The following is a 27,153-nucleotide window of genomic DNA, read 5'->3' as shown; positions in this document are numbered from 1 at the left end:
CAGGCAGCGAAGGGTCCCAGGAGGCCGGGCATGGGCTTCTCCAAAGCCGCTGTCTCCACCGAGGCTTCTGTTTGCCAGTCACTCAGCTGCAGCTGAGGGCTCAGATATCAGTCGATGATAGAGATGAAAAGTCAGTTATTTACGTACCTCAGTTGCCGAATATCAAGAAGCAAGCTTGTCTCTGTACATCTCTGTGTGGTGGTTTAGCTAAACGTATTTGAGACGAGCCCTAGATTCACAGAAACACCATAAAGATAGTTTCCCCATGATTAACGTGTGTCATACATGGTGTGGTACGTCAGTCACAGCTCATGAACCGACGTTGATAAAGTCTGCACCTTGTTCAGATTTACTTAGTTTTCCCCTGTAGTTCCTTTTTTCATTCTAGGATCCCAATCAGGATTTTCTATCTGGCATTTAGTTGTCCCATCTCTGTAGGGTAACAGAATCTTGGACTTCCCTTGTTTTTTGGTGAACTAGACAGTTTTGAGAATCACTGGACAGGTTTTGTGGAGTGTGTGTGTGTGTGTGTGTGTGTGTGTGTGTAACTGGGGATTGAACACAGGGGCATTCTCTGAGCCACACCCCCAGCTCTATATTTTTATTCTTTATTTTGAAAAAGGGTCTCACTAAGTTGAGGCAGAGGGCCTCATTCAGTAACTGAGGTAGGCCTCTGCGACCCTTCTGTCTTGGCTTCCCAGGTACTGGGATTATAAGCCTGTGCCACCATGCCTGGCTTGGACAGATGACCCTCATGTTGCTGGTCTTTCTGTCATTCCACTGTGGTCCTGGGTTTTGAGGAAAGTCCCCTTCTTAGCATATCACATAGTACGGCTTCAAGCTCTTGATGTTGACCTTGGTCGCTAGCCCTAGTTCTTGTTCTGCAGGGGTCTAGAAGCAGTTACTCTGCCCTGCCTCTCGGAGCTGTGTTGTTTGAGGAGGTCACTGCAGAGCCCACCCCTGGTGAGCGGGGAGGGGGATCCACTTCCAAGGTGCCGCTGGCTCACCCTGCCAAGGCATCATTGGCAGCGGGGTGGGCCTGGACATCACAAGGAAACTGCCTTGGGGTCACAGCTCTAGGATGTGTTTCCAGTCCTCAGGCCTCACGGGAGGCATGTTCTGTATGGAACAGTGGGTGACATGAGCCAGTGTGTGAACATGTGCCCTCTGTCCATAAGTACTCAGCTTGCATGTGTGCGGACACTGGCTACGTGAAAGTGCTTCCTGGAGCAGTTACGAAAAGCTCTCCCTTAGGATCACAGGTTCACAGCCAGCCTCTCAGCTATTTAGTGAATAGGAACAATGTCATTAGTTCTGTGTTTCCCATAAGTTCTGCCCATAAAGGGTTGTCAGTTAAGAACTGAAATAAATGTGAAAGCTCAGAGACCTCGGAGTGAAGGTGGCCAGTGTATTTCTGGGGTACATCTGTAAGTGCTGGACAGCCTTAAGACTGGGAAGTCTTTATAACAACTCGCAGTAGAATTCTAGGAGTCAAAACATTTTAATAGTAAATGATGATAAAGGACCTTGGGTAACACACTAGGGTGAGGTTAATGGGTGAAGCTCATGACAGTGATGAAATCTTTGCTCCTTTTCTTTCTTGACAGACTCGAACAGCACGATGGGGTGCAAAGTCCTTCTGGGTCTCGGTCACCAGATGTTGCGGCGGAAGGTGGTGGACTGCAGCCGGGAGGAGAGCCGGCTAGCACGCTGCCTGAACACCTTTGACCTGGTGGCCCTCGGGGTGGGCAGCACACTGGGTGCCGGTGTCTACGTCCTGGCCGGAGCGGTGGCCCGTGAGGATGCTGGCCCTGCCATCGTCATCTCCTTCCTGATTGCTGCCCTGGCCTCTGTGCTGGCGGGTCTGTGCTACGGCGAGTTTGGTGCTCGAGTCCCCAAGACCGGCTCCGCCTATCTCTATAGCTACGTGACCGTGGGGGAACTCTGGGCCTTCATCACTGGCTGGAACCTCATTCTCTCCTATATCATTGGTAGGTCCCAGCCCCAGCCTGCCTGGGCTCTGCCCTGCAGCAAAGGACAGGGGGACTCCTCAGTTCCCAGCCCACAAAGCCAGCTGGCTTCTCTGCAGAGACGACGCCAGGCTGGCAAGAGGCACATTCCTGAATACTCAGATGTAGAGTTAATAGAATATTTCAAATTAATTAAAAAATAACTTAAGCCAGATGCAGATGTTTACTTCACAAGAGTAGAATTACAGACAAACATTTCATTTATTTTTGTTTTGTTTTTGTTTTTTGCAAACTTTCTTTAATACTGTCCAAAAGGCCTGTGAGACCATGCAGCTTGTTCCCACGGCGACCCATGCCTGGTCCTGTGTGCTGCCTGTGGGGATCCTCTGGTCCTGTGGGAGGCTCGGGCTCACTCAGGGGCACCTTCCCTCTCTCTAGTAGCTACACTATCTGCTGTGAGCTAACAGCTGACTCTTTTGAGTTCTAAAATAAAATTCATAATGGTTTTCTTTCCTTTTTTTTCAGTGCAACATCAAAACTTGTAACCACAAATAGCTCTGCACACTGAACTCTTTCAGTGGGAATATAGCTATTTTAAATGGACTGTTATTTTTTCAGAGGATTTACCTGGGCATAAAACAAAAACACTGAGCATGAAGTGTTTTCTGCTTCTAGCCCAACGAATAAGAGTCTTTGCAGAGTGCTGTTTGCCTGTGTAAGGCCCCTGCATGAATTATGGAAATTTATTCTTAGCCTGAGCTTCTGGGGAAGAGTAGTTTTTCCAGCATTTTGTTATTTTAGTTTTAATTTGAAAAAAGGGGTGGGCTGGGAAGAAAGGCCAGGATAACTCCTGGCATCCAGCAGGGTGGTGTTTGGGAGCCTTTCTGCAGAGAACTGGCCACTTTGGGGTACAGGGGAGATAGAGACCCATATTTTTCATTTGCTGTGACCTTCATGGGCAGAATTCATACTAGGTTCTTGTTTGGAATGAGGAGATGTGTTTACATTTTTGAATTGTTGGAAAAATACTTAGCATGAGACCAGATGATGAAATGGGGTTCCTGTGTGGATCACTGGAAAAATTCTGTGCATAATTCTGTGCATCGTCACGGATGAGGCCCTCTGCGAGCACAGGAAGATCCCAGATGCAGTCTCTGGAATTTGAGTGCCATTTCCTAACAGACACCATAGGAAAAACAGTGACTCCAATGAACGGGGAGCGAGTGGGCAGCTGTCGCTGGCCCTGGGTGCAGCCTCTATTTGTGCTCCTTGTGCCTGAGGCTAGGGTACATGGAGATGAAGTAGTGGAGTGTCGTCTGGTCCTGTGCTGCAGGGATGCTGTGGCCTCTGGCTCAGGCTGCTTGAGCTCAGGTTCAGACCCAGAGTGACTGACACCTGCTCTGGGATGAGTGGCTGCCTTAACTCTGAGATGATTTGGGTCAGCCCCCCCTGGGTTGCCTTAGAGGGGACTTCTTGGGGTCAGGGGGCATCATCCTGCTTCCTGGGTTTCTGAGAAGGGCGCTTTCTAAGCAGTGCCTAAGGCAGACTATCTCCTGCACCCCAGGGATACAGTGTAAAAGCAACTTCTTGAGTGGTCACCTGAACTTGCTATTTTAATGAAATCTAATATCTGGAATTGAACACATGTTTTCAGAGTGTATTTCAGGTGGAAAGGGTAACTATTGTTTTGTAAAAATTTTATCCCATTGTATGTGTATGAAAACATACACTGTGTATTTAAAACGTATATATATACGACTGCTTCTCAACTTAGAGAAGCTCTATACCACTAGATGCAAGCGAGCCACTGGCCCCGGCCTGGCAGCGCTCTCTGCTGCTGTCTCTCTTTTGTCTGGTCATAGGGCTGACTGGGAGCTGTGCTGCTGCTCCCCAGCCTCAAGACAGAGGAGCAGACTGAATATTGCTAGCCCCAGGAAAGATCCAAATTCAAACGTGGTTTTTGCCAGATGCATGTTGCTTTCGCTTTCAAACCATCTTAAAGTTGAGAAAGCCGAAGCTGAACTATTGTAAATCCGAAACACACAGTGTAGGTGTGTATTTGGGGTGGAGACAGAATGCGCTTCTCTCCGGGCACTGGGAGCCTTCTCACACTTTGGCTTCCCCTCCACACACGAGTTGGCCCTTCTGGCTCGGCACTTGCTGTGGTCTGGCTGCTCAGCAGGGTTTCTGCACACCGCTCATGGACCTGCATGGATGCTGCCAACGTTGAGGTACGAGTGAGCTTGACGTTCCCCCTTCAATTCCTGCCGTGTGTTTTGTGGCAGGTACCTCAAGCGTAGCAAGAGCCTGGAGTGCGACCTTTGATGAGCTGATAGGCAGACCCATCGGGGAGTTCTCCAAGAAATATATGGCCTTGAATGCCCCCGGGGTGCTGGCCGAAAACCCCGATATATTTGCTGTGATTATAATTCTCGTCTTAACAGGTAAAGTCACACCTTGACAAGGTGTTTGGGTTGGATCAATGGGTAAAGGTTCCATTACAGGCTCCTGTTAAGTTTGGTTGATGATGATGGGAAGGAGGATATAATGTCTTCTTTTCCTTTGCTTTCTCTTTCTCCTCCTGTCTCCCTTTTTCCTTCTCTTCTTTGCTGGAGATCAAACTCGGGGCCTTTTGCATGCTAGGCCAAAACTCTACCATTGAGACACATCTCCACCCCTCTTCCTTCTGTTCCTTAGCCTTCCTTCCATTTCTTTTATTTGTTTTGTAATGTAGACATCTATGTTCATTCATCCCTATCCTAATGGCTTCTTACATAGTCACACAGAATGGACCTGTTAAGTAGGTCCAGTCATGTGCCATTTAATTAAAAGTAAATCTTGAGTGTCTAGTACAACCATTCATGGAGTGAGATTTTATTAGCACTAAAGGTTCTTTGTACAAGTGACTTAGGAATAGACATCCCTTTGACTCAGTGGATGACCATTTGGAGAGGAAAGTGGTCATTTTTATGCCAGGAAAATGGGGCGGAATGAGCTCTGTCTGGAACACTAATGTGTGCCTGGGTGTTTAAAGCCTCATAGAGTGGTTTTATACCTAACCACCACCAAACATCCTCCTGCTAAATAAGTTGTACTTTCAGAATCTTAAAATTCCAGATACTAAACAGAGCTGATGGATGCTATGTGTTAGTGATTTATTTTCATTTCTCTGCCACTGGGATGGGAGTTTTTCTTCATGAAGCTAAGATACAGATAAATTCTCATCTGAGGCTAAAAGATTTTGAACTTGTTTTAAAAACAACATGCCTCACTGTACACACTGTAATTTGAAGTAAGTTTACATGGGCAGTCTCAGCAGTATTTCTGGTCTAGCTGGCAGAAACATGTATCAGAAAATAAGTGTGCTATTATAGTAAGATTTCCAATTTCATAAACACGAGAGGGAGGGAACCTAAAGAAAAATTATATTGGAGTGTGATGACATCTCCTCCAACCCATGATTAATTACTTAATTTTCTTCTAACATTCATATTTCAGAATTCAATCTAATATGTACCACAGCTTTTATTTCAAAATGAATGAAAGTTGTTCATGGCAGGGTAATAGTCTCAAATCATAATGGTGGTTGACTTTTATCTGGCCCCTTTTCCTGCCCATTACAGGTACTAGCCATGTATGTTAGTGAGATTTCCATCACTATAACATATACCTGACATAATCATCTTATAAAGAGCAAAGGTTCATTTTAGCAATTTAGCTCACAGTTTTAGAGGTATCAGTTCATGATCAGTTTGCCAGGTAAGGACCTTCCACTAGGCCCCACCTCATAAAGGCTCCGAACCTCCCAACAGCGCCACCTGGTGAGCAAGCCACTAGCACATGGGGCTTTTGGGGACACCTGAGATCTAAACTTTGTTATCATGAATTCCTCCAATGACAATCACCCTAAGGTGGCCCTGTAGTATGAGCTGTTGTGAGGTTCCTGTGCCATTGTACCACTTTTTGTTTGTTTTAAAATGTGAGTTTACAAGCTAGAGCTGATCTAGCTTAGACATTATTTTATATGCACCAAATCCAACGAGGAACCATATGTGTTCATGGTTCCAAAGCCTCAAATAAGTTGTTACTGCCAACATGACTAACAGCCCAAAGTAAATTTGAATAATCTCATCTGAAAAAAGTCTCATTCTTATCAAGAAACTGGGCAAAAAATCTCATTGAAGAAAACAAAAATCCTTCTTAAGAAGGTATTCCTTCACACTGTGACTCAGTGTGCCAGTTGAGGCTCTTCTGTCCTCTGCGAGGGGCTCGCTCTCCATGGGGGTTGACTGTCGTGTTCCATGTCTCTGCAGCCCCGTGGGCTCCCATGGGTGGTGTCCTCAATTCCCAGGGGATCTGAAAGACCCACTGGGGTAGCTGGGGGACGCATCTCATGGATTTGGATTATTTAGACTTATGTCCGTGGACAGGTAGTTAATTCAGCTCCATTTCCAGAGAGGCTCCCAGAGGTCTTTGAGAATTCAGTGCCTTTGGGGCTCTTTGCCCCTTACCTTCTTGTTCCTGTCCCTAGCCTCTCACTGCATGGTTAATACACTAAGAGCTTTCTGTCTGTGCCTTTTTCAGGACTCTTAACTGTTGGTGTGAAAGAGTCCGCCATGGTCAACAAAATATTCACTTGTATCAACGTTCTGGTCCTCTGCTTCATAATTGTGTCAGGATTTGTGAAGGGATCCATTAAAAACTGGCAGCTCACCGAGGAGGATTTCTTGAATTCATCCATAAATTTCTCTCAGAACAAGTGAGTTGCTACTTCTATCTCTTGGGATGTGATAGTTCTCCATCTTTAACACCATACACACATGTTTGGGGGTATAATTGTCTAGGATAATATGTGCCTTTAAGAAAATATTTATTATTTGTGTTTAAGTTGCTTTAATTTGCTTTGATTTTCACAGCAGAGCAGCTAAGGTGGCTGACATAGCTATTTTGTGTGTTTGGAGATTTTGTGAAGGTTGATTCCCCTGGGTAGCACATGACTGAACAAGGAGAGTCTCTGAGAAAGTAAAACCATCATTCTGACTCCAGGTCGTATGTAGTTCCAGGCTGTTAGGCTCCTTAAGTAATCGCTTTTCTTATTTGGTTACATGACCAACCTCTTGAGTTTTTGATTCAAAAGATTTTCTCTGTGGTTCCTTGGTGATACCACTCCACTTTATTTTAAAGTGCCTTCCTATGATAGTAATAATGCAAAGGGAGGACGAACCCCAGGGCATCTGTCTTCCACATTTGGTTTGGGTCTTAACACTCAAATATCTCTGAAGGGCAGCAGACCGGCTTCCTACCCTGGGCTTCTCATGCTACCAGAGAGCCTTCTCTAACAAGCTCCATTAATAGGGGAATAGAAATAGGCAATTATGATGTACTTTTTGGTCTTATCAGATTTTTAGGTGAATATTAGTGTACCAGGATGGAGATTTTTCTGTGATTCTAGTTTCATTAAGGTTAAAACTACTAAGCTTTGGGGACCCTCCTGAGATGCAGTGGCTTTATAGTGGTGCATCAGGTCTGGTAGGGAGCCACTGTCCTGCAGTAGCTGGCCAGCTCAGGGACCCAGACATCTTCCATCCTGTACTAACATCCCTGATAATGTCTTGCTCTGCTTTTGCCTGGTCAGTGCTGGGTTGTGGGCATAAGCACACCTAGCTTTTTCAGAGGGGAACAGAATATAGGGGAGAGTGCCCAGGGCTTCTGAGGACAGACATGGAAGATATATGTCCCTCTCTGTGCATTCCTTCTGCAGGAATCCAGCAGGGGACCATGCTAGCTGCAAGGGAGGCAGAAAAAAGTGGTCCTACACTGGTAGTCTCCACATTCACTCACACCAAGATGGTCTTTAGCTAAGGAGTCTAGACACTTCCTGCGGGGCTCTGATCAATGAGCAGGCAGGGCTATGCCACCACTAGAATGTAAGGAAGGAAAGGTGGAACTAGATGCACGAAACTTCACAAGTGCCACTGTGACGTGATCATCAGCTCAGATTAAAACAGGCCTGCCTTTTCCTATAGAGAAATGAAGATGTTTAATAGATCATTTCCAAGCGTACTACAGTCTTAATAATTCCAAGTTTATTGGTGCCCTTTAATTCAAAGTAGAGTAAAGCCAGTTCTAAATATGCTTTATAGGACCATAGTAGACTTTGAAAACTTAGAACATCTTTTTACTGGCTGCTGTTTGTAAGTCACGAATGAAATACCAATGACTCCTCTTCCTAGTTGCTGGTTGAGGTTTAATTATATTATTTCCATTAGACAGGAGGATTGGATATTTAAGGTCAGCCTCAGCAGTTTAGCTAGACCCTCAGCAACTTAGCAAGACCTTATTTCAAAACGAAAAGGGCTAGGATGTGGCTTGGAGGTAGAATGCCCCTAGATTAAATCCTTAGTATAAAAAAAAAAGAGGCCGTGCCAACCCATGGGATTTACTTTCCTCCTGTAATCTCTGCCCTGATGATGGCCTTGCTGCCTCGTGGTCACAGGGAGACACCCTTCAGTTCCTGCTGCAGATCTAGGACAATACGTTTCTGGGGGCACTGAGGGACCAGCCAGTTTCAGAGGTGGAGTCGTCACACAGGTCTACAGAACAGCTGGCTCTTTCATTTCATTCAAATCTGTAAGCATCACTCTTTTTTCTGGGGCCTTGTTCTTACTAATGTCAGGTGGGGTTGGGAGGAGCAGGTGCAGTGGGTGTCAGTCACCAGGAATTGGATCATGTTGCTCATGGTCCCAGGAGCTAACTTGCCCCCCATTCCTTAATTTGGGGGGGGGTGTGTGATGTTCCTTGTCACTGTTTTAAGGGGCCAGTAAGATGCTTTTTCCTTAATCTCCTCCATTAGAGAGTCACCCAGAGCTATCTTCTTCTCTTCTCCAAGAGTGCATGCTTTTCTGTTGTTTATCTTCCTGCCTTTCTCTGGGGTTGACATTTCTTTTGCTATCAGTGGTGGTACTGGGGAATGAACCCAGGAGTTTTCTTATGCCCCCAGCCCTTTTTATTTTTTCTTTAGAAACAGGGCCTCACTAAGTCACCAAGGGTCTTGCTGAGGCTGACCTTAAACCTGTGATTTGCCTGGCTCTCTGGGACTTAATGATGGTGCAGATACCTGCGTTTTCCTCTTCCTTGAATGTTGTTCTAACTTGTTCCCAGTCCTCCTGCCTCCCATGGTTTAAAGTAAACCTTCAAGGGTGACCCTCATGTTTTTATTCATGGCCGCTTTAGCCGCACAGGACTTGTGTATAGGAGCCCTTCATGAGTATTGTGGTTAGTGAACACAATTCTCCCTTCTTAAACCTTATTTCTCTAGGAATATCTGCTTGAGACTTAGTTCCTCGTAAGTTGTAGGGACCTGGGACTAGCATTGCAGCTGGTTGGTGGCTCCTGTCCTTCTCTGAGGGTCCTGGAGGAGTGCAGGACAAGCCACAGTGCCTAGAGTCTGTTCCCTGTTTCTGGTTGGACCCTGTGCCTCATGTCTCCACCTCTCCCTACCAAAGTCATTAGTAATATATATATATACATATATATATATATATATATATATATATATATATATATATATATACACACACACACACACACACACACACACACACACACACACACACACACATATATCATCTGGGCCAGGCATGGTGGTGTATGTTTGTAATCACAGAACTTGAGAGGCTGAGGCAGGAGGATCGTAGGTTTGAAGCCAGCCTTAGGAACTTGAGGCCCTCCACATCTTAGACCCTATTTCCAAATAATAAATAAAATTAGGTTAGGGCTACTTGAGGTAGAGTGCTTCTGGAAGGATTTATGGCATGCGCCATCCTGAGGGCTCTGGACCCTGAAAACAGGCGTGCGTACAAGGAGTTGGATGCTGGCCTGAGGGTCTTAAAGCCCTTGGGCCTGGCACAAGGACAGGGTTTTGGGGGACGGCTGTCTGCCATTTTCTCTTCCAGAGATGAGCTTTGTTCCTTAAACCAGCAGCATGTGTGTGATCTTTGGCTCTTTTTCTCTTTCCTAGTAACACAAAAGAATGGAAATATGGCACAGGTGGATTCATGCCCTTTGGGTTCTCTGGTGTCCTGTCCGGAGCAGCGACCTGCTTCTACGCCTTTGTGGGCTTTGACTGCATTGCTACCACAGGTACCCTCCCTCTGGTTCCCGGGCCCCCTCGCCCCATCAATCGGGCGGGACTTCTGATACTTCTCTTCCTGCTGGCACTTTCCAGCTGCTGCTTTTAACACATGAGCAGAGCACAGATTTGAAGCTTCCTGTTAATGTCCTCACCCCTTTATCACTTCCCCGCGTGGCAGTGCCTGCCAGGAAATTGAAGTGTGAGCGTAGCCCAGCCCAAGGGGCATGCTGTGAGGGGCATGGTGGCAGCATAGTTGTGGCCTGATATCATATCTGCATCATCTGGGAGAGAGGAGGCCACTAGGGATCTGTCACTCTGGGGGACTGAAAAGACAGGGCACCCTTGAGCCTCCCAGATTTTCTCAGCCAAAGGAAACCGGTCTCCCGATCAGTTGAACCTCGGCATAGAGCTGGAGGATGCCCTCCAGGGCATGGGCCATCTGGTGTGTGTCACAGAGGCCTCCTCTCTGACAGGCAGCTCAGAGGCCCCGAGTACTGCCGCTGGTTGTTCTTGGTGTTGCTCCTGGCACGGAAGGCCGAGGGGTTGCACCGGTGGAGTGGTGCCTCTTGGGCTGAGTCTTTCTGCTTCTAGGTGAAGAAGTCAAGAACCCCCAGAAGGCCATCCCCGTGGGCATTGTTGCATCTCTCCTGATTTGCTTCGTCGCCTACTTTGGGGTGTCTGCCAGCCTTACACTTATGATGCCCTACTTCTGCCTGGACGCGAATAGCCCTCTGCCCGACGCCTTCAAGCACGTGCACTGGGAGGGAGCCAAGTACGCGGTGGCTGTGGGCTCCCTCTGTGCGCTCTCTACCAGGTGAGGGGCTCCAGGTCACGGCCCACTGGAGGAGGGAGGAGGGAGGCTGGTGTGGGAGAGCATGGCCCGGGTTAGCCACTAATGTGTCTAATGTGTCTTTTCCCTGGAACTCAGACGGGCCCTCAGTCCAGATTGTGTGTTTTTCCCCTACCATTTCTTGCTGTTAATCATCTCAAGAGTTGTTTGTGTTATGGTACAGTCGTCCCTCTTATCCATGGGGAGATAAGCTCCAGGGCCCCCATGGATGCCTAAAACCACTGGTAGTTCCCAACCCTGTATGGAGGCTGTTTCTCCCAACACAAACACATGTATACCTGTGATTAAGTTTAATTTGCATTTTAGGTTCAGAGATTAACAACAATAATAAAGAATATCAATTGTAACAATATACTAAAATGAAAATTATTTTAAAATTATTAATTGTTTAATTCTGGAATTATCTATGAAATGTTTTTGGAACGTGCTTCACCGTGGGTGACTGAAATCCCAGAAGGTAAAACTGGATATAAGGAGCTATTACTATATTTTCATTGTGAAGAACCTGAGGCCAACTTTTAAACATGGTCTGTTGGGCAAGGGACTAATACATAGTTCCTAACTTTGACCCTGATTTTCATCAGGCCTCTCTTTGAACACCATATCTTGGCCCTTAGCTTGCCTGGAAGTAAGTGCCTCATGATGAGAAACATTTTGCCGCAGCTGTTTAGTGCTAGCCTGCGCAAACAGAAGCCATTTGCTACATATCGATTGGCTACAGAGAAATCCTCATGAATGCAGCTTATATTTTGTCTGATTTAGTTAGAAATCATTTTAGGAATAAATACAACATTTCCCTTCTGTATGATTACGCCTGGATGCACGCTTGTTTTCATTAGATGTTCCCCATTCTTTACCTTAGTCCACACTTACAATGTATGCTTTTGGGGGGCTTGATATATTAAGTGCCACATCTGTTAGGCATGTGGCTTGGAGTTTGGAGAAGAGCCAGTTCTTGGAGAGAAACCCTGACTCCCTCTCTCTCCTCGGTGGTGAACTGTGCACAGTTGCATATGGCTGGCACCTTTGTTCCAGGGAAGCATTCCACTCATGCATCCGCTGTTCCCCTACCCAGCCTTCTAGGTTCCATGTTCCCCATGCCACGAGTCATCTACGCAATGGCTGAAGATGGACTGCTCTTTAAATTTTTGGCCAGAATCAATGATAGGACCAAAACACCCATAATTGCCACGCTAACCTCAGGTGCCATTGCTGGTAAGTAATGTAACTCAGTTCATGTGCTAGGTTTTTTTTATTTTTTTTTGTTTTTTGGGGATTTTTTTGTTGTTGTTGTTCTTTTCAGAACTAGGGATGAAACCCAGGGGCATTCTACCTCTGAGCTATTCCTTCAGCCCTATTTTTTATTCTTTATTTTAAAATGGTCTCACCAAGTTACAGAGGACCTCAGTAAGTAGTGTCTGCAAACCCTTGATCCTTCTGTCTCAACCTCCCAAGTACTGGGATTACAAGTGTGCACCACCACGCCCGACACTTGTGTGCTAGTATTTAACAATTGAGTTACAATTCTCTAGAGACATTCTGAATTGTACTGGTTCGTGAGAGATTTTAAGTAGCCTTTTAAACTCAGTTTTTGTACTTGGAATCTGGTTCTTTGAAAGATAATTTGCTCCTTTGACAAGTCAGAGAGGCCAGTGTTACAGAGGGTATAGTGAGATTCTCGGTTTAACTCTTGTTTCCTTCTCCATTATAGTTTAGAACACACAGCATCCTTGAAAGCCTTCCATTTTCCTATCAGTGAACATTTTCCTGAGTGGACTTTGGCAGGCTGACATCTTGCACGACACAAACCAAGTGCAACTTTTGGTTATTTCCTGGAAATCCAATGTCCATGGATTTTTATTTCATGGATTTTTCAGAAAACCAGTATCCCTGATGGTCAGTGTTTTCTAAAAAGTGCCACCAATCCCCAGGGGATGCTGAGTGTGCTGCTAATGAAGTCATTTGCCCTTAATTTTATGAACAGTGGCAGGCTCAGAGATTTCTCTTAGCGACTCAGGTTCAGCCCTGAGAGGAATCAGTAAAATAAGAAGTTCTCTTACCTGTACTGTGTTCCCAGGACACCCGCCTCCGCAGTGGAGGGAAGGGGACTCCCAAAGGAAGAGTATGAACACCTCTGCATGCAAAGGGTTTTATATGTTTTCTCCTTTTGTTAGAGCCGAGAGGCAGGTACCATTCCAGTGTACACATGTGGACCTGGAGACATAGGGAGGCAAATGGAGGACCCACACCCAAAAAAGGCAGAGCTGGTTCCTGAGCCCTGGCAGGTGCTTATGCCAGCGGCAGCCAGGCTCTTCCCAGGGTCTGAGCAGTTTTTTAATATTGTTGTTTTTTGTTTTGATAAGTTAAGATACACAATACCAATCAGAAATTGTACCTCTGAGTTAGCAAGTTTTATTAGTATTTATGCCCCAGCAAAGCATGCTTAGTTTTATGGATTAATACATTTTTGTACAAGAAATTTAAAAGTTATTTAAAAAGGTCTTTGTGTATTTTTACACTCCTACAAGTGATCATAGTCATCAGATTGAGAATATGACTCAGTATTTAAGGGATTAATGAATTGGAAATAGTAAATTATTTTAGTGTTTCCATGTAACATGGTCATGGTCACATTAAAGACTAGCCCTCTAATTTCCTTCCTGTGCCAATAAAGAGAGATCAAATATAATCTCTCAAGTGACTTTAAAGCACATGCCATTCACCAGGCCAAGAATTTTCTCTTTCTGTTCACTTGGCAGGAGTGATAAGTATTTAGTTTTTCTGAAATCACCTCACATGGAAGAAATTTGTCTGGGGTTTCTCCATGAGTAGGAATGTGGAGGCATTTGTGGCATGCACAGTTGGATACTGTTCTAATTATCTAGAGAACGTTAGTCGTTATTTAATCCTATTATTTATCCTCAATTTAAATTTGTTTGGCATGCAGTGATCTAGTGGGGCTTCAGAGATATTGGTGAAAAGTAATGTTTTTGTGTTTATGTTTCAACTTGTATTGATAGCAGGTGATTTGAAAATGACTCAGTAGATTTTCCTACCAAATAATTATGTGTGTAGTGGGGAGGGGTGCTGGGGTTTAACCGTGTGACATTCTATCTCCAAGCTGCATCCCCAGCCTTATTTTACTTTTTATTTGGAAATAAGGTCTCACTAAGTTGCTGAGGCTGACTTTGAACCTGTGTTCCTCCTGTCTTAGCCTCCAAAGTGCTGGGATTGACTACAGGCATACACCACCATCCCTGACCTCTGCCAAATTATTTTTTAGGTGGGAAATTTGACGTATACATTGACACAAATAAACGCTTTCATAAATATCAAAAAGTAATTCATTATCAATTTTTTAAAATTTTTGTTTTGTTTTGCAGTGCTGGCAATCAAACCTTGGGTCTTTTGCGTGCTAGGCAAGCACTATACCACTGAACTACATCCCCAGCCTAAGCATGAATGGTTAATTTTTTTTAAGGCAGGGAGATATGGTGAGGAGGCTGTTGTCATTTGAGAACAACTCTTTAAATTTCTTACATGTGAAATGATTTATACATGATGAAGAACTCTGCTTTTTCTCCTCACCTGTCTGGGTTAGGAGCCCCTAAGTCCTCCCAGAGGGTGAAATTTACCCTCCCCTGCCTCCCCAGTCCCATTGTCTGCTGATGCATGCATCATGGGGGAGGATACTTTCCAGGAAGCTAGGGCTGTGGCCTTCCCTGTCCAATAACACATACCTAGAACCTAGTGCTTGCACACTCTTAAGTAAGTGCTGGATGGAGATGAATAGATGAATGGGGGTGGAAAATAAGTAGATGGATGGATGGTTGATGGGTTGATGATCGGTAGATGGGTGGATGGATGATTAATGGGTCAATAGTTGGATGGGGAGCTGGGTGTGGTGGTGCATGCTTTTAATCTCAGCATTCGGGAGGCCGAGACCTGAGAATTGCAGTTCATGGACAGCCTCAGCTACTTAGTGAGGCCCTTCACAACTCAGTGAGACCCTGTTTCAAAAACTTTTTTAAAAAAGATTAAAACTAGGGCTGGGGGTATAGCTCAGAGATTCAATGCCTCTGGGTTCCATCCCCAGTACTACAAAAAAAAAAAAAAAAAAAAAAAGTTGGATGAGTAAATCCCCCCCCAAAAAAAAGTTGGGTGATTGATGGGTAGATGATAGTGGATGGATGAATGACTGATAGGTAGGAGGATGGGTGGACCAACAGATGACAGATGGATGGACAGATGGGTTGACATGACTGTCTAATCAGCATAGTGTGGAGGAAGACACATTGGACTTGGAGTTGCAGGAACCTAGTTTAGATCCTGACTCTTCTCTTTATCTGCTGTGTAACCTTAGATTAATCTTAATCCTGTGTGACTTCCATTTCTCTACCTGTACCTTAGGAATGGCTTGAAAAGCTGTGAGGATTAAAGGATGAAAGTACCCATTATACAAATATCAATTATTATTCCCTTCTGTTGAGGACTGTGTGTGGGTTTTAATCCTGAATTTGTCACAAGCAATGTTTTCTGTGGAAAGGCTGGGCATGGGGCTGGGAGTCAGAGCACCACCCCTCGTGTTTCCTGGACCATGGGTGGGGATGGTTCTGGCCCTTGGGGTGTATAGGGCCTCCATGGATTCTGATATCTGTCTCCTCCCCAGCTGTGATGGCCTTCCTCTTTGACCTGAAGGACTTGGTGGACCTCATGTCCATTGGCACGCTCCTGGCTTACTCTTTGGTGGCTGCCTGTGTGTTAGTCTTACGGTATGTATGGTCAATGCGGATGCATGTGGTAGTTCTAATGAATGGTTTATATGGTGCAGTTTTTGGCTACCAAGGAAAGGGTGGGGCATGGTGCTTGACAGCTCCTGGTTGGGAGCTGTCCTTGCAAAGAGTAGGGGTGAGCTTCACTCGCCTGCCTCTGCTACTTGCCCTTCTTTTTCTGGCTCGATGTTAGGAGGATAGGTTCTCAGCTTTGCTCTTGGGTCTATACCCCGAGATCAGAGTTTTGGGAGATTTAGGGTAATGACTGCCACTGGTTCAAGTTCTTGGGACAGGGGAGACTGGGGCAGGCCTTGGAGGCATTGAGAGAACTCCAGGCCTGTGGCAGTCAGCTCAGTGTGATGTGCCAAAGCCTGGGTATGCTATCACAGGGAACACCAAGCTCTTTGCGTGGTATAGGTGGGCAAGTAAGTTTTGGCTGTCTTCATCTTGAAGATAGTCATGGTCAAGCAGCTCCTGAGCCCAGGCTTGGCACTCACACCTACCCCAGAACCCCTCCCAAAGCATATCTGTGCCTCCTGTTTTCCTCTACCCACAGGGAGGCAGGTCTCTTTGCTTCATGTGTGGCCCAAGACGATATGAGAACATGTGGTCATGGAGACTCTTATTGGTCACTCCATAAGAGCCATCTAGTCTGCCTGCCTTCCTTCCGTACTGAGACTAAACCCAGGGATATTCTACCTCCGAGCTAGATAGACCACCCTGGCACTAGACTGGCCTCAAATCTGCGATCCTCTTGTGTCTGTCTCCCAAGTACTGGTATTACAGTTGTATGCTACCATACCCATCCAGAGCCTTATTTCTTTTCAGGTGTTTATACTTGCAAGACAATTGGCCCCGTTTCTAATGTACTCAGCATCTAACTTACATAAAACCTGGCCAAACTTTAGTAGTGGCTTTGCAGAATCAGTCACAACTCTTTGGCAGATCCTACATTTTCTTCCTTCCCAAGGGCTTAACACTAGAATATTCTCATAGGTTCCCTACTCTCTTCATTGACTGAGTTGGGTTATACAAGTGAATCAGTATGAAAATGGTTAACTATCTTTTTGCTCGCTCTTAGAACTGATTATATGTAAAATGATTCAAAAAGCACTGTGTTTTTGGAGGCTGGTGGAAGAAATTTTCTCTCTGTTCATTTTGGGCAGGAAGATAAGGAACCTCATTTAAAACAGATGCTTTGCTTGCAGGTAGCTTATGTCTTGGAAATCATGCCTCTGGCGCCGTCCTTCACCCAGCTCCATAGAGTTATTTACTCCAAAGCACTTGGAGGTTTAGAATAAATGGATCCAATTAGGTCACACAAACAGAATTTCTCAAATCCATCAGCCTGCAGGCATGATTCTCTGGCTCCCTTCGCCAAATTGAATCCTAGTGTTAGTACTTTCTATTTCTATCCTTACTTTTAGCTCTCTATGACCATGGTTTTGTGGGAAATGGCCTAAAAACATTAGCATCCAAGGGCCACTGCTACTTCACAGCAAGAGAAAGTCTTGAGCCGATTTGTAGTGGAGGTCATGTTCTCCTCCCCTCCAAAAAAACCAGACACATCAAGGGAGGGTGTTGTTCAGAAGGAGGAGGAAAGACTCAGGTGCCTTCTCCTGTGTCTGCATTGCCCAAGAATGCACCATGCCGACTGGCTGCTTCCCATATTATGCCTCAGGTCTTGGGCAGTTTTCTTTTGAAGCCTTGCTAACTTCAATTGGCACATCTTTTGCTTAATGAAAGCAGATTACAATGGTCACGCACCATGCATTTCTATTTCTTTCCAGGTATCAGCCAGAACAACCCAACCTGGTATACCAGATGGCCAGAACTACCGATGAGCTAGATCAGGTAGACCAGAATGAGCTGGTGAGCACCAGTGATTCCCAGACAGGCTTTTTACCAGAAGCAGAGAAGTTTTCCTTGAGAGCCATACTGTCTCCCAAAAACATGGAGCCTTCCAAATTGTCTGGGCTAATTGTGAACATTTCATCCAGCTTCATAGGTAAGAGCATGCTTCTTCTCTGTAAGGACCTTATGGTCTCCCTTGTTGTCATTGCCTGGTTGAGGAGTGGGGAGTTACTAGAGATGAATATCTGTTTGGCTACCAGATGGTAATATTAGTTTGTCCTAATTGTGGGTGTTTTGTTTGTTTTTGTGGTACTGGGGATTTAACCTAGGTGTTCTACTTCTGACTTACAACTCCAGCCCCATTTTATTTTATTTGAAATGAAGTCTTGCTAAATAGCTGAGGCTGGCCTTGAACCTCTGATCTTCTTGTCTCAGTCTCCCAAGTACTGAGATTACAGGCATGAGCCACCACACCTGACTTCTCCTTGTAGTTGATGCCACAAAAATAGCCTCCCTCTGGAAGGTTGTGGGAAGAGCTACCTGTGAGAAGTTGGCAAGGGGTTGAGTGGCTTCCCTCTCTCTCTCTTGGCTCCTCTCAGCTGTCCTCATCGTCACCTTGTGCATCGTGGCCGTGCTCGGACAGGAGGCTCTGGGCAGAGGAGAGCTGTGGGCTATCTTCATGGTCACCGGATCCATCCTCCTCTGTGCAGTGGTCACGGGCATCATCTGGAGGCAGCCGGAGAGTAAGACCAAGCTCTCATTCAAGGTGAGCACCTGGCCCCCCTGCTGTGGCTCTGAGCTCTTGTGGCTCCTGTAGGCCTGTGTGCTCCAAAGGACGGCTCTTAGCAGCCAGCCCTGGGGAATGTAGAGCAGGGCCCTAGGGAGGGAGGAGAACCCCCTCTCCTGTCTCTCAGGTGGTGGGTGCATCTTGTCCACTGGGTTTCTTGTAAGCGGCCTGGTAGAGTGCAGGCTCGCCATTTCCAAGCCTGAAGTTGACAAAGGCCAGCATTTTTTATGTTATACAAACCTAAATAGTTTGACTTTTGGAGTGGAAATCCCTCTTCTCATCCTTTATCCAGAGAATAAAAGAGGAAAATGAGAACAGAGCTCACTATGGCAGCTAGTAACTTGGAGCCAAACTCCCACCTATTTGGATTTGCCTGATGTGTGTGGATTCGGGATGTGGGACCTGTGTTGGCCTCTGTCATCTGATGACACTCGTGTCTCTGCAGGTGCCCTTCTTGCCGGTTCTTCCTGTCCTGAGCATCTTTGTGAACATCTATCTCATGGTGCAGCTGGACCAGGGCACCTGGGTCCGCTTTGCAGTGTGGATGCTCATAGGTAAGTCAGGTGGTGGGTCTCACTGCAGCCAGCGCATTTACTGTCCCCTCCTCTTCCCTCTTCCTGGGGCTTCCCCCTGCCCTTCCAGCCCTGCAGACTGCTCTTTTTTTTTTTTTTATCCTCGCTGCTGGATGGTTAATGTAAAGCCTCCCTCGTCCCAGATTTCATAGCACAAGGAAAACACATGTTGTCAGCAGTTTTCTCTAAAACAGTATTGAGCCTCATGAAGGTTGGGGGTCCTCCCCTTCCTTCCAGATACTTTTCACTTTAATAGTCTATCGCCTGTGCCAGGAGCTAGATGTTAAGCACGAGGCTCTGAGCCCTGTTGAGAGGGCCTGGCCAGCGCCTGGCCTGTGTGGGCTGGAGGCCGTGGCCGGGTTGGCTGTCCCCAGAGTCCCCTGTCTCTTCTGCTTATGATAGTGTTTTCCTTGTAAATGGACAGCACTTTGGAGCCCCGGGGAAGGTGTCACCAGGGCATTAGCGCTCTTGTTCCGATCTGAGATAACCGGGCTGGGTGCAGTCAGGTGGGGGCACAGCCCAGTTTGAAGGATGGCTGCCTGGGAACTGCTGAGCACTCTCCAGGGCTAGCCAGGCCCCACCCCCTCTGGGCCCCTGCCCCTGATCCTTCCTCTCGGTGTCCGAAGTCCTTGTGCTGGTGCCCAGGGAACTGACCTTGCCCTTGCCCATGGACTGTCCTTTCTGACATGCTTAACCCTGGGCCCAGAGGCAGTGGTGCCTCCTGTTCTTCGGGGCATTTTTTCCTCCAGGATACTTACCTGTCAGCCCCAGAGGAAGGGCCTCATCCTCCAAAGGTCTGGCCTGTGTCTAACTAGACAGACTCACTGTGGCCCTTGGTGGAGGCCTCAGGTACTTCTTCCCACCGTCTTGTAGGAGTCCCTGCATTCTGAGTGTGAGCTCATTGCCTTAGCTCCCAGTTGCCGTTAGGCCTCCGCTCCTGTGTCAACTGCACAAGGTGGCCCTGTGGCCAGCTGCTGATGGTCCGTGGGGGGTGGTCAGAAGCCCAACTACAGACCTGCAGAGTCTCAGATGCTGGACTCCTAAGTTTCTCAGTATGGAATATCTTCTGTAGTCAGATGGTCACTTATGTAGAAAAACGGGGCTAGCAGGACTGTCCATGTTGAAAGCTGAGGACCTCTACTGGCCGCTGGCAAGCCTGCTTTGGTAGGGAGCAGTGGGGGTCAAACTTAAAGGCTGGCCCCCCATCTCGCTGTTCATGAAAGGCACAGTGTGAGCGTCCAGATGGGCGCAGTAGCTTTGCCACAGTGGAAGCCAGGCAGTGACCTCGGCTGACCTCATTTGAAGAGCCATTGTTGGTCCAAAGGTCACTTGGGTACCCTGCCCACTGTGCTCACCTCTCCTCTGCTCTTGGCCCACAGGCTTTGCCATATACTTCGGATACGGGCTGTGGCACAGCGAGGAGGCGTCCCTGGCCACTGGCCAGGCAAGGACTCCTGACAGCAATTTGGACCGGTGCAAGTGACCTGCAGCCCCGCCTGCCAGAGGTGGCAGCAGCCCTGAGGGATGTCCACAGGGGACTGAGAAGCACCTTACTCTCTCCACCCACTTTCGTGACATCCCTGATGCCGCTCAAGGTGCAACTCATTGACCCTCAGCCTCAGCCACTGCTGGTGCAGCCGGGGCAGACTTGGCCCACAGCCTGCTCCTGAGGGACTCGTCACCTCTGGACAGCTCCCTGGCTTGGGCTGGACACCCGCCTCGCTTCCCTCCAAACAAAGAAAGCAGCCCCTCTCCTCGCCACCTGGGCACCCTCCCCAGGGATCACTCTGGTATTACAAATGACAAATGTGTGTGCTCCAGGCCTTCAGCATCTCCCCTCAGCCCCACACAGCCAGATAGACACACGATGAGTAGCGTAAAGCAGCACACCCCAGCAGCACCTCCCCAGAGCTGAGCCATACAGCCCACTAGAGGAAAGACAGGCCATCCTCCTTCCCCTCTTCTGCCCTCGGAGTGGCTTCCAGACAGGGTTGTCAGGACTGGGCTCTTTCCCAGCTCCCACCGAGCAGACTTTCGGCACGGCAGCAGGGTTGAGGGAAGGAGACTCGTCCTAGGCACAGAGGTCAGGAGGCTCCCGTGGGAGCAAGGACATCGAGGTCAGTGGAGGGCTGGCGCTGCATGCAGTGCACACCTAAACCGGGGGACCTTCCCCAGTCCCATTCCCTCCAGGCCCACACAGTTGCTGCTGCTTCTGGTGCCTGTCACCACTGACCGAGTGTCCTGGCTAACTGGAAAGTGCGACTGTAGTGTGCAGGACTGGCCCCATGGTGGCAGTTTCCAACTCTTGTTGAGTCTTTTGCTGTTCACTGATTTCCATGCTTGTGTGCCTATCTTTTGGGGCTTAATATGATTCTCAAGAAAGGTGACAGCTTTGATCTGGGGTCATGACATTTCTGGCCCCTGGCACGATCTGTGTCTCACATGTAAGGAAATTGAATCCTCCTGTTTGTTGCTGTGAATCACTCCCTCATATTAAGTTTGGGACTTAACATTACTTGGAAGATAGCCAGACAGTTACTGCAGGCCACTGGCCTTTGGTTCAGGGGTCTCGTCCTCACATGAGGTGATTCGAGGTGCTGGTGCTGTTCCTCTCGTGTACCTGTTGTCAATGCTGTGGCTTCCCATCCAGCAAGACTAACCCTGCGCTGGAGCCGTGGGTCCAGTTGGGACTGTCCAGTGTCCTCTTTGGCTCCCTATGTGTACCCTGCACTCCATCCCGGGACCGTTTCACACACTCCTTGTAGACTGAAGCCACTAGGTAACTCGTGAGGAAGCACTTTAGACACCACAGAGATGTAAATGCTGCTTTCGAACCCTACTTTCCCATGTCTTCCCTGCCCAGACAGCGATGCAGATCTGGTAGAAAGAAACTTGATCAATTGATGGCACTTATGTTTTTCCCTCTTCTCCAGAAGGTTCTTGGAGAGAAATTCGAGTATTAATAAAACTGAGCTGGGAGCGTGGCTCAGTGGCAGAGCACTTGCCTAGTATAATCAAAGCCCTGGGTTTGATCCCCAGCACACACACACACACACAAAAAAAAAAAAAAAAGGAAAAAAAAAAAAAACCCAAGAAATTAGTAAAACAGCCAAAAGGCTGGGTGAGCCAATGAAAGGTGACCTGGTGGCCTAGGGCTGGGAATTTATTCCAGGCTCTGACAACCTTGCTGGAAACTTTATTCCAAACATCATCTGTAGATGTTCCAGAGGGAATATTGTCAGACCCCAAAGCTTGGCTTTTCAAAGAAAGGTATTTAAATTTATGTAGATTGGTGCTGTAAAATATTTTGATAAATATTAACTTATTTTGTTGGGGTTTTAGTTGTCGTCTTGCTGGGGCCTGTTAGCTATCTGTTTGCCTGATTTTTTTTTTTCCCTGTTAGTTTTCTATGTAGGCAGAGAGAACTCCAGGGTAAGAGACTGTCCAGTGAGGTGGGAGGAGAGAGCATTCTTTTGTTTGTTTGTTACTTTCTATTTTTAACTTTAATTTCTTTCTGGCTGATGTTTTTGTGCAAGATGGCACCCAACAGTATGTTTACAATATCAGTTGAATATCAGTTAACAGCTTGTATCAGTCTAGAGTGGAAAGGTGCGTTTTGGGTCTGACCCTCCACCCTTTCCATCGTGAGGACATGGGGACAGGTGCAGCTGTGTCTTCCTTTCCTGGTTTGGGCACTCTGAAGCACACAGGCTCTGAACCCCAGCGCCCTCCCTCTCCTAGTCAAGAAAAGACAGCTGGGAGTGGTGGCACAGGCTTGTAATCCTAGCATTTGGGAGGCTTAGACAGGAGGATCGCTGTTCGCTGACAGCCTTAGCTACTACTTAGTGGGGTCCTTTGCAACTCAATGAGACCCTGTTTCAAAATAAAGAATAAAAAATAGGGCTGGGGGTGTAGCTCGAATGCCCCTGGGTTCCATCCCCAGTACCACAAAAGAAAGAAATTAAGGAAGGAAGGAAGGAAGGAAGGAAGGAAGGAAGGAAGGAATTGAAGGAAGGAGAAAGGAAGGAAGGAAGGAAAGAAGGAAGGAAGGAAAGACACCAAAGATTGAATTACTCGCATAGTACATTGTCAGTGCTTTTCCTAAGAGCAGGTTGTGTACATCTGCCAGCAGGTTCTTCTGTGTTACAGGGGCAATGAAATACATAATGCTGTTTGGGGGTGAGCCTTACAATTTTAGTAGACTTTCCTTAGCACATTTATCATTCCCTTCCCTGAAATAAAAACACAACTACCCCACAAATAATCACTTCTACCCAAATAAGAATATAGGAAACTGCCAGTTTTCCTACATGGCCAGGAATTGCATTCTAAGACAGCACATGCCAGGTCTACTTTTACTTTGCACCAGCCCCAGGTACTTAACTTTGGGAGACCTATTTTTGTAAGTACTTGCCCTTCCTGTCTTCAGGCCCAAATCCCTTGAAGGAGCCAACACTGTGGACACCCCAGGAGCTCCTCTAAAGAGTAGGGGTGAAAGGCATCTGGGAAAAGGGCGTCAGCCCTGGGGAGACTATCTAGAGAACCTGTGTGCACACACATACACTTGCCATGTCTGCCCATGCCCTTCAGGCAGGCTTTTGTGGATTGAGATTTATTTTTTACAAACCAAGGTGGGTGGGGGGTGGTACACTCCTTTTTCCCAGGTGGTTTCAGAAAGATGGCTAAATTTGTACTGTTGTCAGAATTACTCCATCCCCCCTCCCACTTTGTGTTTTGTTTTTGCAACAGTTGAAACTCTATGTTGAGTCATATCCTATGGCTGAGGTGGTGTACCACCCGCCTGCCCGTGGCCAGGAGTGACCGTGGGGCTGCCCATCTTCTCTACTTGCCCCTGGGGTCCAAGGCCTGCACGTTTGGCATGGTGGTCTGCACGCCAGAGCAGACGCAGGGCCTGCCTGGACCTGGCTGGCTGCACTTCGTATGTGGGGCTGGGACCCTGCTGGACACACCTGTCCTCCCCGTCCTGACTCTGAGCGGGCATTCAGAATCAGCCAGTGCTGGGTGGGAGGCTAGGCTCCAGGTCAAGCTTGGCATGTCCCCAGGCTCTGTGCCAGGGCCGGTCTTGTCTCATGAGTGCTCCACGTTCACACGCCTCACTAATGACAGCTGTCCCTTCTGTTGGCACCTAAGTGCCAGCTGCCTGCCCCGGCTGAGCTGCTGGCAGGGTGGGAAAGGGTGTCCAGGGCCACACTCTGGTGGGCCCCTGAGTGCCAGGACAAGGGCATGCTGCCAGGAGTGTGCGGCACTTGTCTCACCACAGAGTTCAAATTCAGACTCAGCATGTTATGTGTAATTTCAACCCTAACCAATTGTAATGAGAGTGTCTTAGGCTCAAGGGAGAGGAGGTGTGCATCAGTCACTTTCCTTAGGTCCTGAAATGCTGTATTGACACTGTGGTGCGAGATACCATGCTGCATGTGTCCTTGTTCTTGTGATGCCTGATGGATTTGTAAAGCAAAATGCCAGCGCTGTCATCTTTCTCACCAGTCCAGTGTCTTCTGTGACCGCTGCTTCGCAGAGCACAAGGCTGTCCCCAGAGGGATCTGGAAAACAGTTAACAAGGAGCTCGCCCTGATCATCTTGTTAGGAAATGTGGAACTGCCTGTAGGCCGAAACCCACAAGATGGAAGATCACGTCCACTGAGATCTGCTCAGGGTGTCCATGTGTCCAATGGGGCCAGGAAGTAGAGTAAACAAGCTGCATTCAGACTTTGTTAATTTATTAACAAAGGTCTATGATTTCATGTTTATCAATGACAAGCTTAAGTTTGGGAGTTACTTTACTATTTGAGAAGTTATATATTTAAGATAAGTTTCCTGCTTCATTTGTGCCTTTCAGTTTCAATGGGTTTAAGGGTCACCAAGGGTCATAATACTAATGAGGGTTGGTTTATTATCAAACCTGAATAGTTGTGGTTTCTCCAGGACATTTTTTTGTTCTACTGAACGCAGAGCCATTATCAAAAGAGTGTGTGTTTTTATTATATAAATTGTATGATATTTTTTGCTTGTTTGATGTCCTATTTTTCTAATAGTTTTCTTATAGTTTCTTAGGATGCTGATGTTAGATTTAGATTCTGATGCTGACTGCAAATCAGATTGGTCTCTGCTGGGCCCCCTCCTACCTTTTATTAGATTGTTTTTTACTTTAAGGCCATCATCTTTAAACAAATGTGAAGCTACTCTCTTCCTCCTTTTTGCTCTCACATTGTACATTGACAACTTCCAACCATACTTTATGTTGCAAAATCAGACTATTTTATGGTACATTATCTCATGCTTCACAAATTCTAATAAATTCTGTTTATGGCTTCCTTGTACACTGTGATTTGGCTGAGTCCTAGGCCAGACCTGTTCTGCCCTTCAGCATCCAGAAAGGTCACACAGCTGATGGCTTTTTTTTTGTTTTTTTTCCTTCGTGATACTGGAACTTGAACCCAGGAGTATCTGCCTCTGAGCTACATCTCTATCCTGTTTTAAAAAATTTGAAACTTTCCAAAAAAAGTTGCTGAGGGCCTCACTGAAGCTGGCCTTGGAACCGGATCCTGCTGTCTTAGCCTCCCAGGAACTGAATTACAGGCATGTGTCACCATGTGCGTCTTGCTAATGGCTTTAAAAATGTATGGCCCCGTTTTCTTCCAGTTCTTGGAGGAAAATCCCATCTTAAACCCTGTAGCCTCCAGGGCAGTCCTTGAGAACCACATGTGAACTTGCTGGGGATTGAGACAGGGGAATTAGCGAAAGCTCCTCGCTCCCTGTCACCTTGGACTTGCACTGCCTTCCACTCTCATTAGAAGGAAGAGTGCATGAAGGACAGAGGAGCTGGGGGTGGGGTTGGAGATGTCCTAATTACTGATATCTCACTCCCCCGGCTCCTGGAGAAAGGAAACTATTTTCTGCACAGGTGATAAATTCATCCAAGAGCCCTTAATTGCCAGACACTGCGAGCAGTGATTCATAGGGACTGTACCAGAAGACTGGTTGCCTGGAAGATAAGGTCTAACCTTTGAGTTTACCTGGCTGATGGATATAGCATTGGAGGCAGACACCTATGGGCCAGACAGACCCACAGAAAGCTGGTTCCCCACAGAATTGTGATCAGGAAGCTGTGGCAAGAATATACTGGTGTTTCTTGGCCCCCTAGGCAACCAGACCCCCAAAGTTAAGCAGTGTGAAATCAAGGATGTGCACTGTCCCTAGAAGACAGCATCCTCCAACATGCAGTAAGTGATACAACTTTCAGGGAGGAGAGATTCGAGTCCAGCCCCCATCTTATAAAACAGGCTGGTTTCTGTAAAGCAGCCCAGAGTGTCCAGTGCATCCTGGAATTGGAATGTAGGCATGGGACATGCCTGGTTCCTGGTTCCTGGTTCCTGATGTCACGGTGTGTCCAGTACTAGAAGCAACCTCTGAGCATAACTAGGACAGGTGCACAGAGGACCTGGTTCCCACAGTGCCACACTGCCATCTAATGGCTGCCACGGGGTTATGCAAGGCAGCCTGCAGAGGCGTGGCAGTTTTTTGAGTAATTTCTTAGAAAACCCTGACGGGAACTGCTCAAGTCCCTGAGGAGTCCTGAGGGATGTCACCTGGGCAAGCCTTCCCTGACATGGTTTGGTTATGAAATGCTTCTGACAACTCAAAAGCTGCTCTTACAGGCTTAGCATTTGGAGTAACCAGGAATCTACCCTGGCCTTTCAAACCCATCAGCAGCCACAGACCTGGGCAGAGTTTGGGGCTGTGGTGGGGAGGGTTGAAATCAACAGCAGATAAGTCTGCCAGGCCTTGTTAAAAGGGAACCATTTAGTTTTACCAAACCATAAATACAGCCATGAATGAAGAAAGGTGAGGAAAAGCTTTGGAATTAAAACAGGCCGCACCTAGGCATGCAGCAGCTGGGCAGACATTGTACCCACTGGACCGAGACTAGTCAGATGTGGGCAGAAGCCATGTGGTGGTGATGAATTTGCCAGCGATGCTTTTAAATTCTCCAAAACAAGTGAGGTGTGGTGGCACGTAACTAGAATCCCAGCACTTGGGGGGGCCTGAGACCAGAGGTTTGCAGGTTCAAGGCCAGCCTCAGCAATTTAGCGAGACCTTCAGCAACTTAGTGAACTTTGTTTCAAAATTAAAAAGGGCTTGGGGGTTCAGCCTGAAGATAAAATGCCCCTGGGTTCAATCCTAGTAACTTCC

The 27,153-nt window shown here is 47.0% G+C and overlaps 1 protein-coding gene across 1 annotated transcript; it reads left to right on the top strand.

Moving 5' to 3' along the window:
- Nucleotides 1-1,621: 1,621 nt before the first annotated feature.
- SLC7A1 (solute carrier family 7 member 1) lies at nucleotides 1,622-20,422 on the top strand (the record flags this gene model as incomplete). Its single annotated transcript, XM_080690295.1, has 11 exons — nucleotides 1,622-1,991; nucleotides 4,256-4,414; nucleotides 6,555-6,729; nucleotides 9,991-10,112; nucleotides 10,696-10,918; nucleotides 12,030-12,169; nucleotides 15,624-15,726; nucleotides 17,517-17,734; nucleotides 18,180-18,346; nucleotides 18,813-18,921; nucleotides 20,319-20,422. The coding sequence occupies 11 exons, from the start codon at nucleotides 1,622-1,624 to the stop codon at nucleotides 20,420-20,422; spliced, it is 1,890 nt and encodes a 629-aa protein (XP_080546421.1).
- Between the last annotated feature and the right edge of the window lie 6,731 nt (nucleotides 20,423-27,153).

The sequence above is a fragment of the Muscardinus avellanarius genome (assembly GCF_963383645.1).
Source record: "Muscardinus avellanarius genome assembly, chromosome: 2".
Taxonomy (NCBI): domain Eukaryota; kingdom Metazoa; phylum Chordata; class Mammalia; order Rodentia; family Gliridae; genus Muscardinus; species Muscardinus avellanarius.
This window is presented reverse-complemented; position numbering and strand designations above follow the sequence as displayed.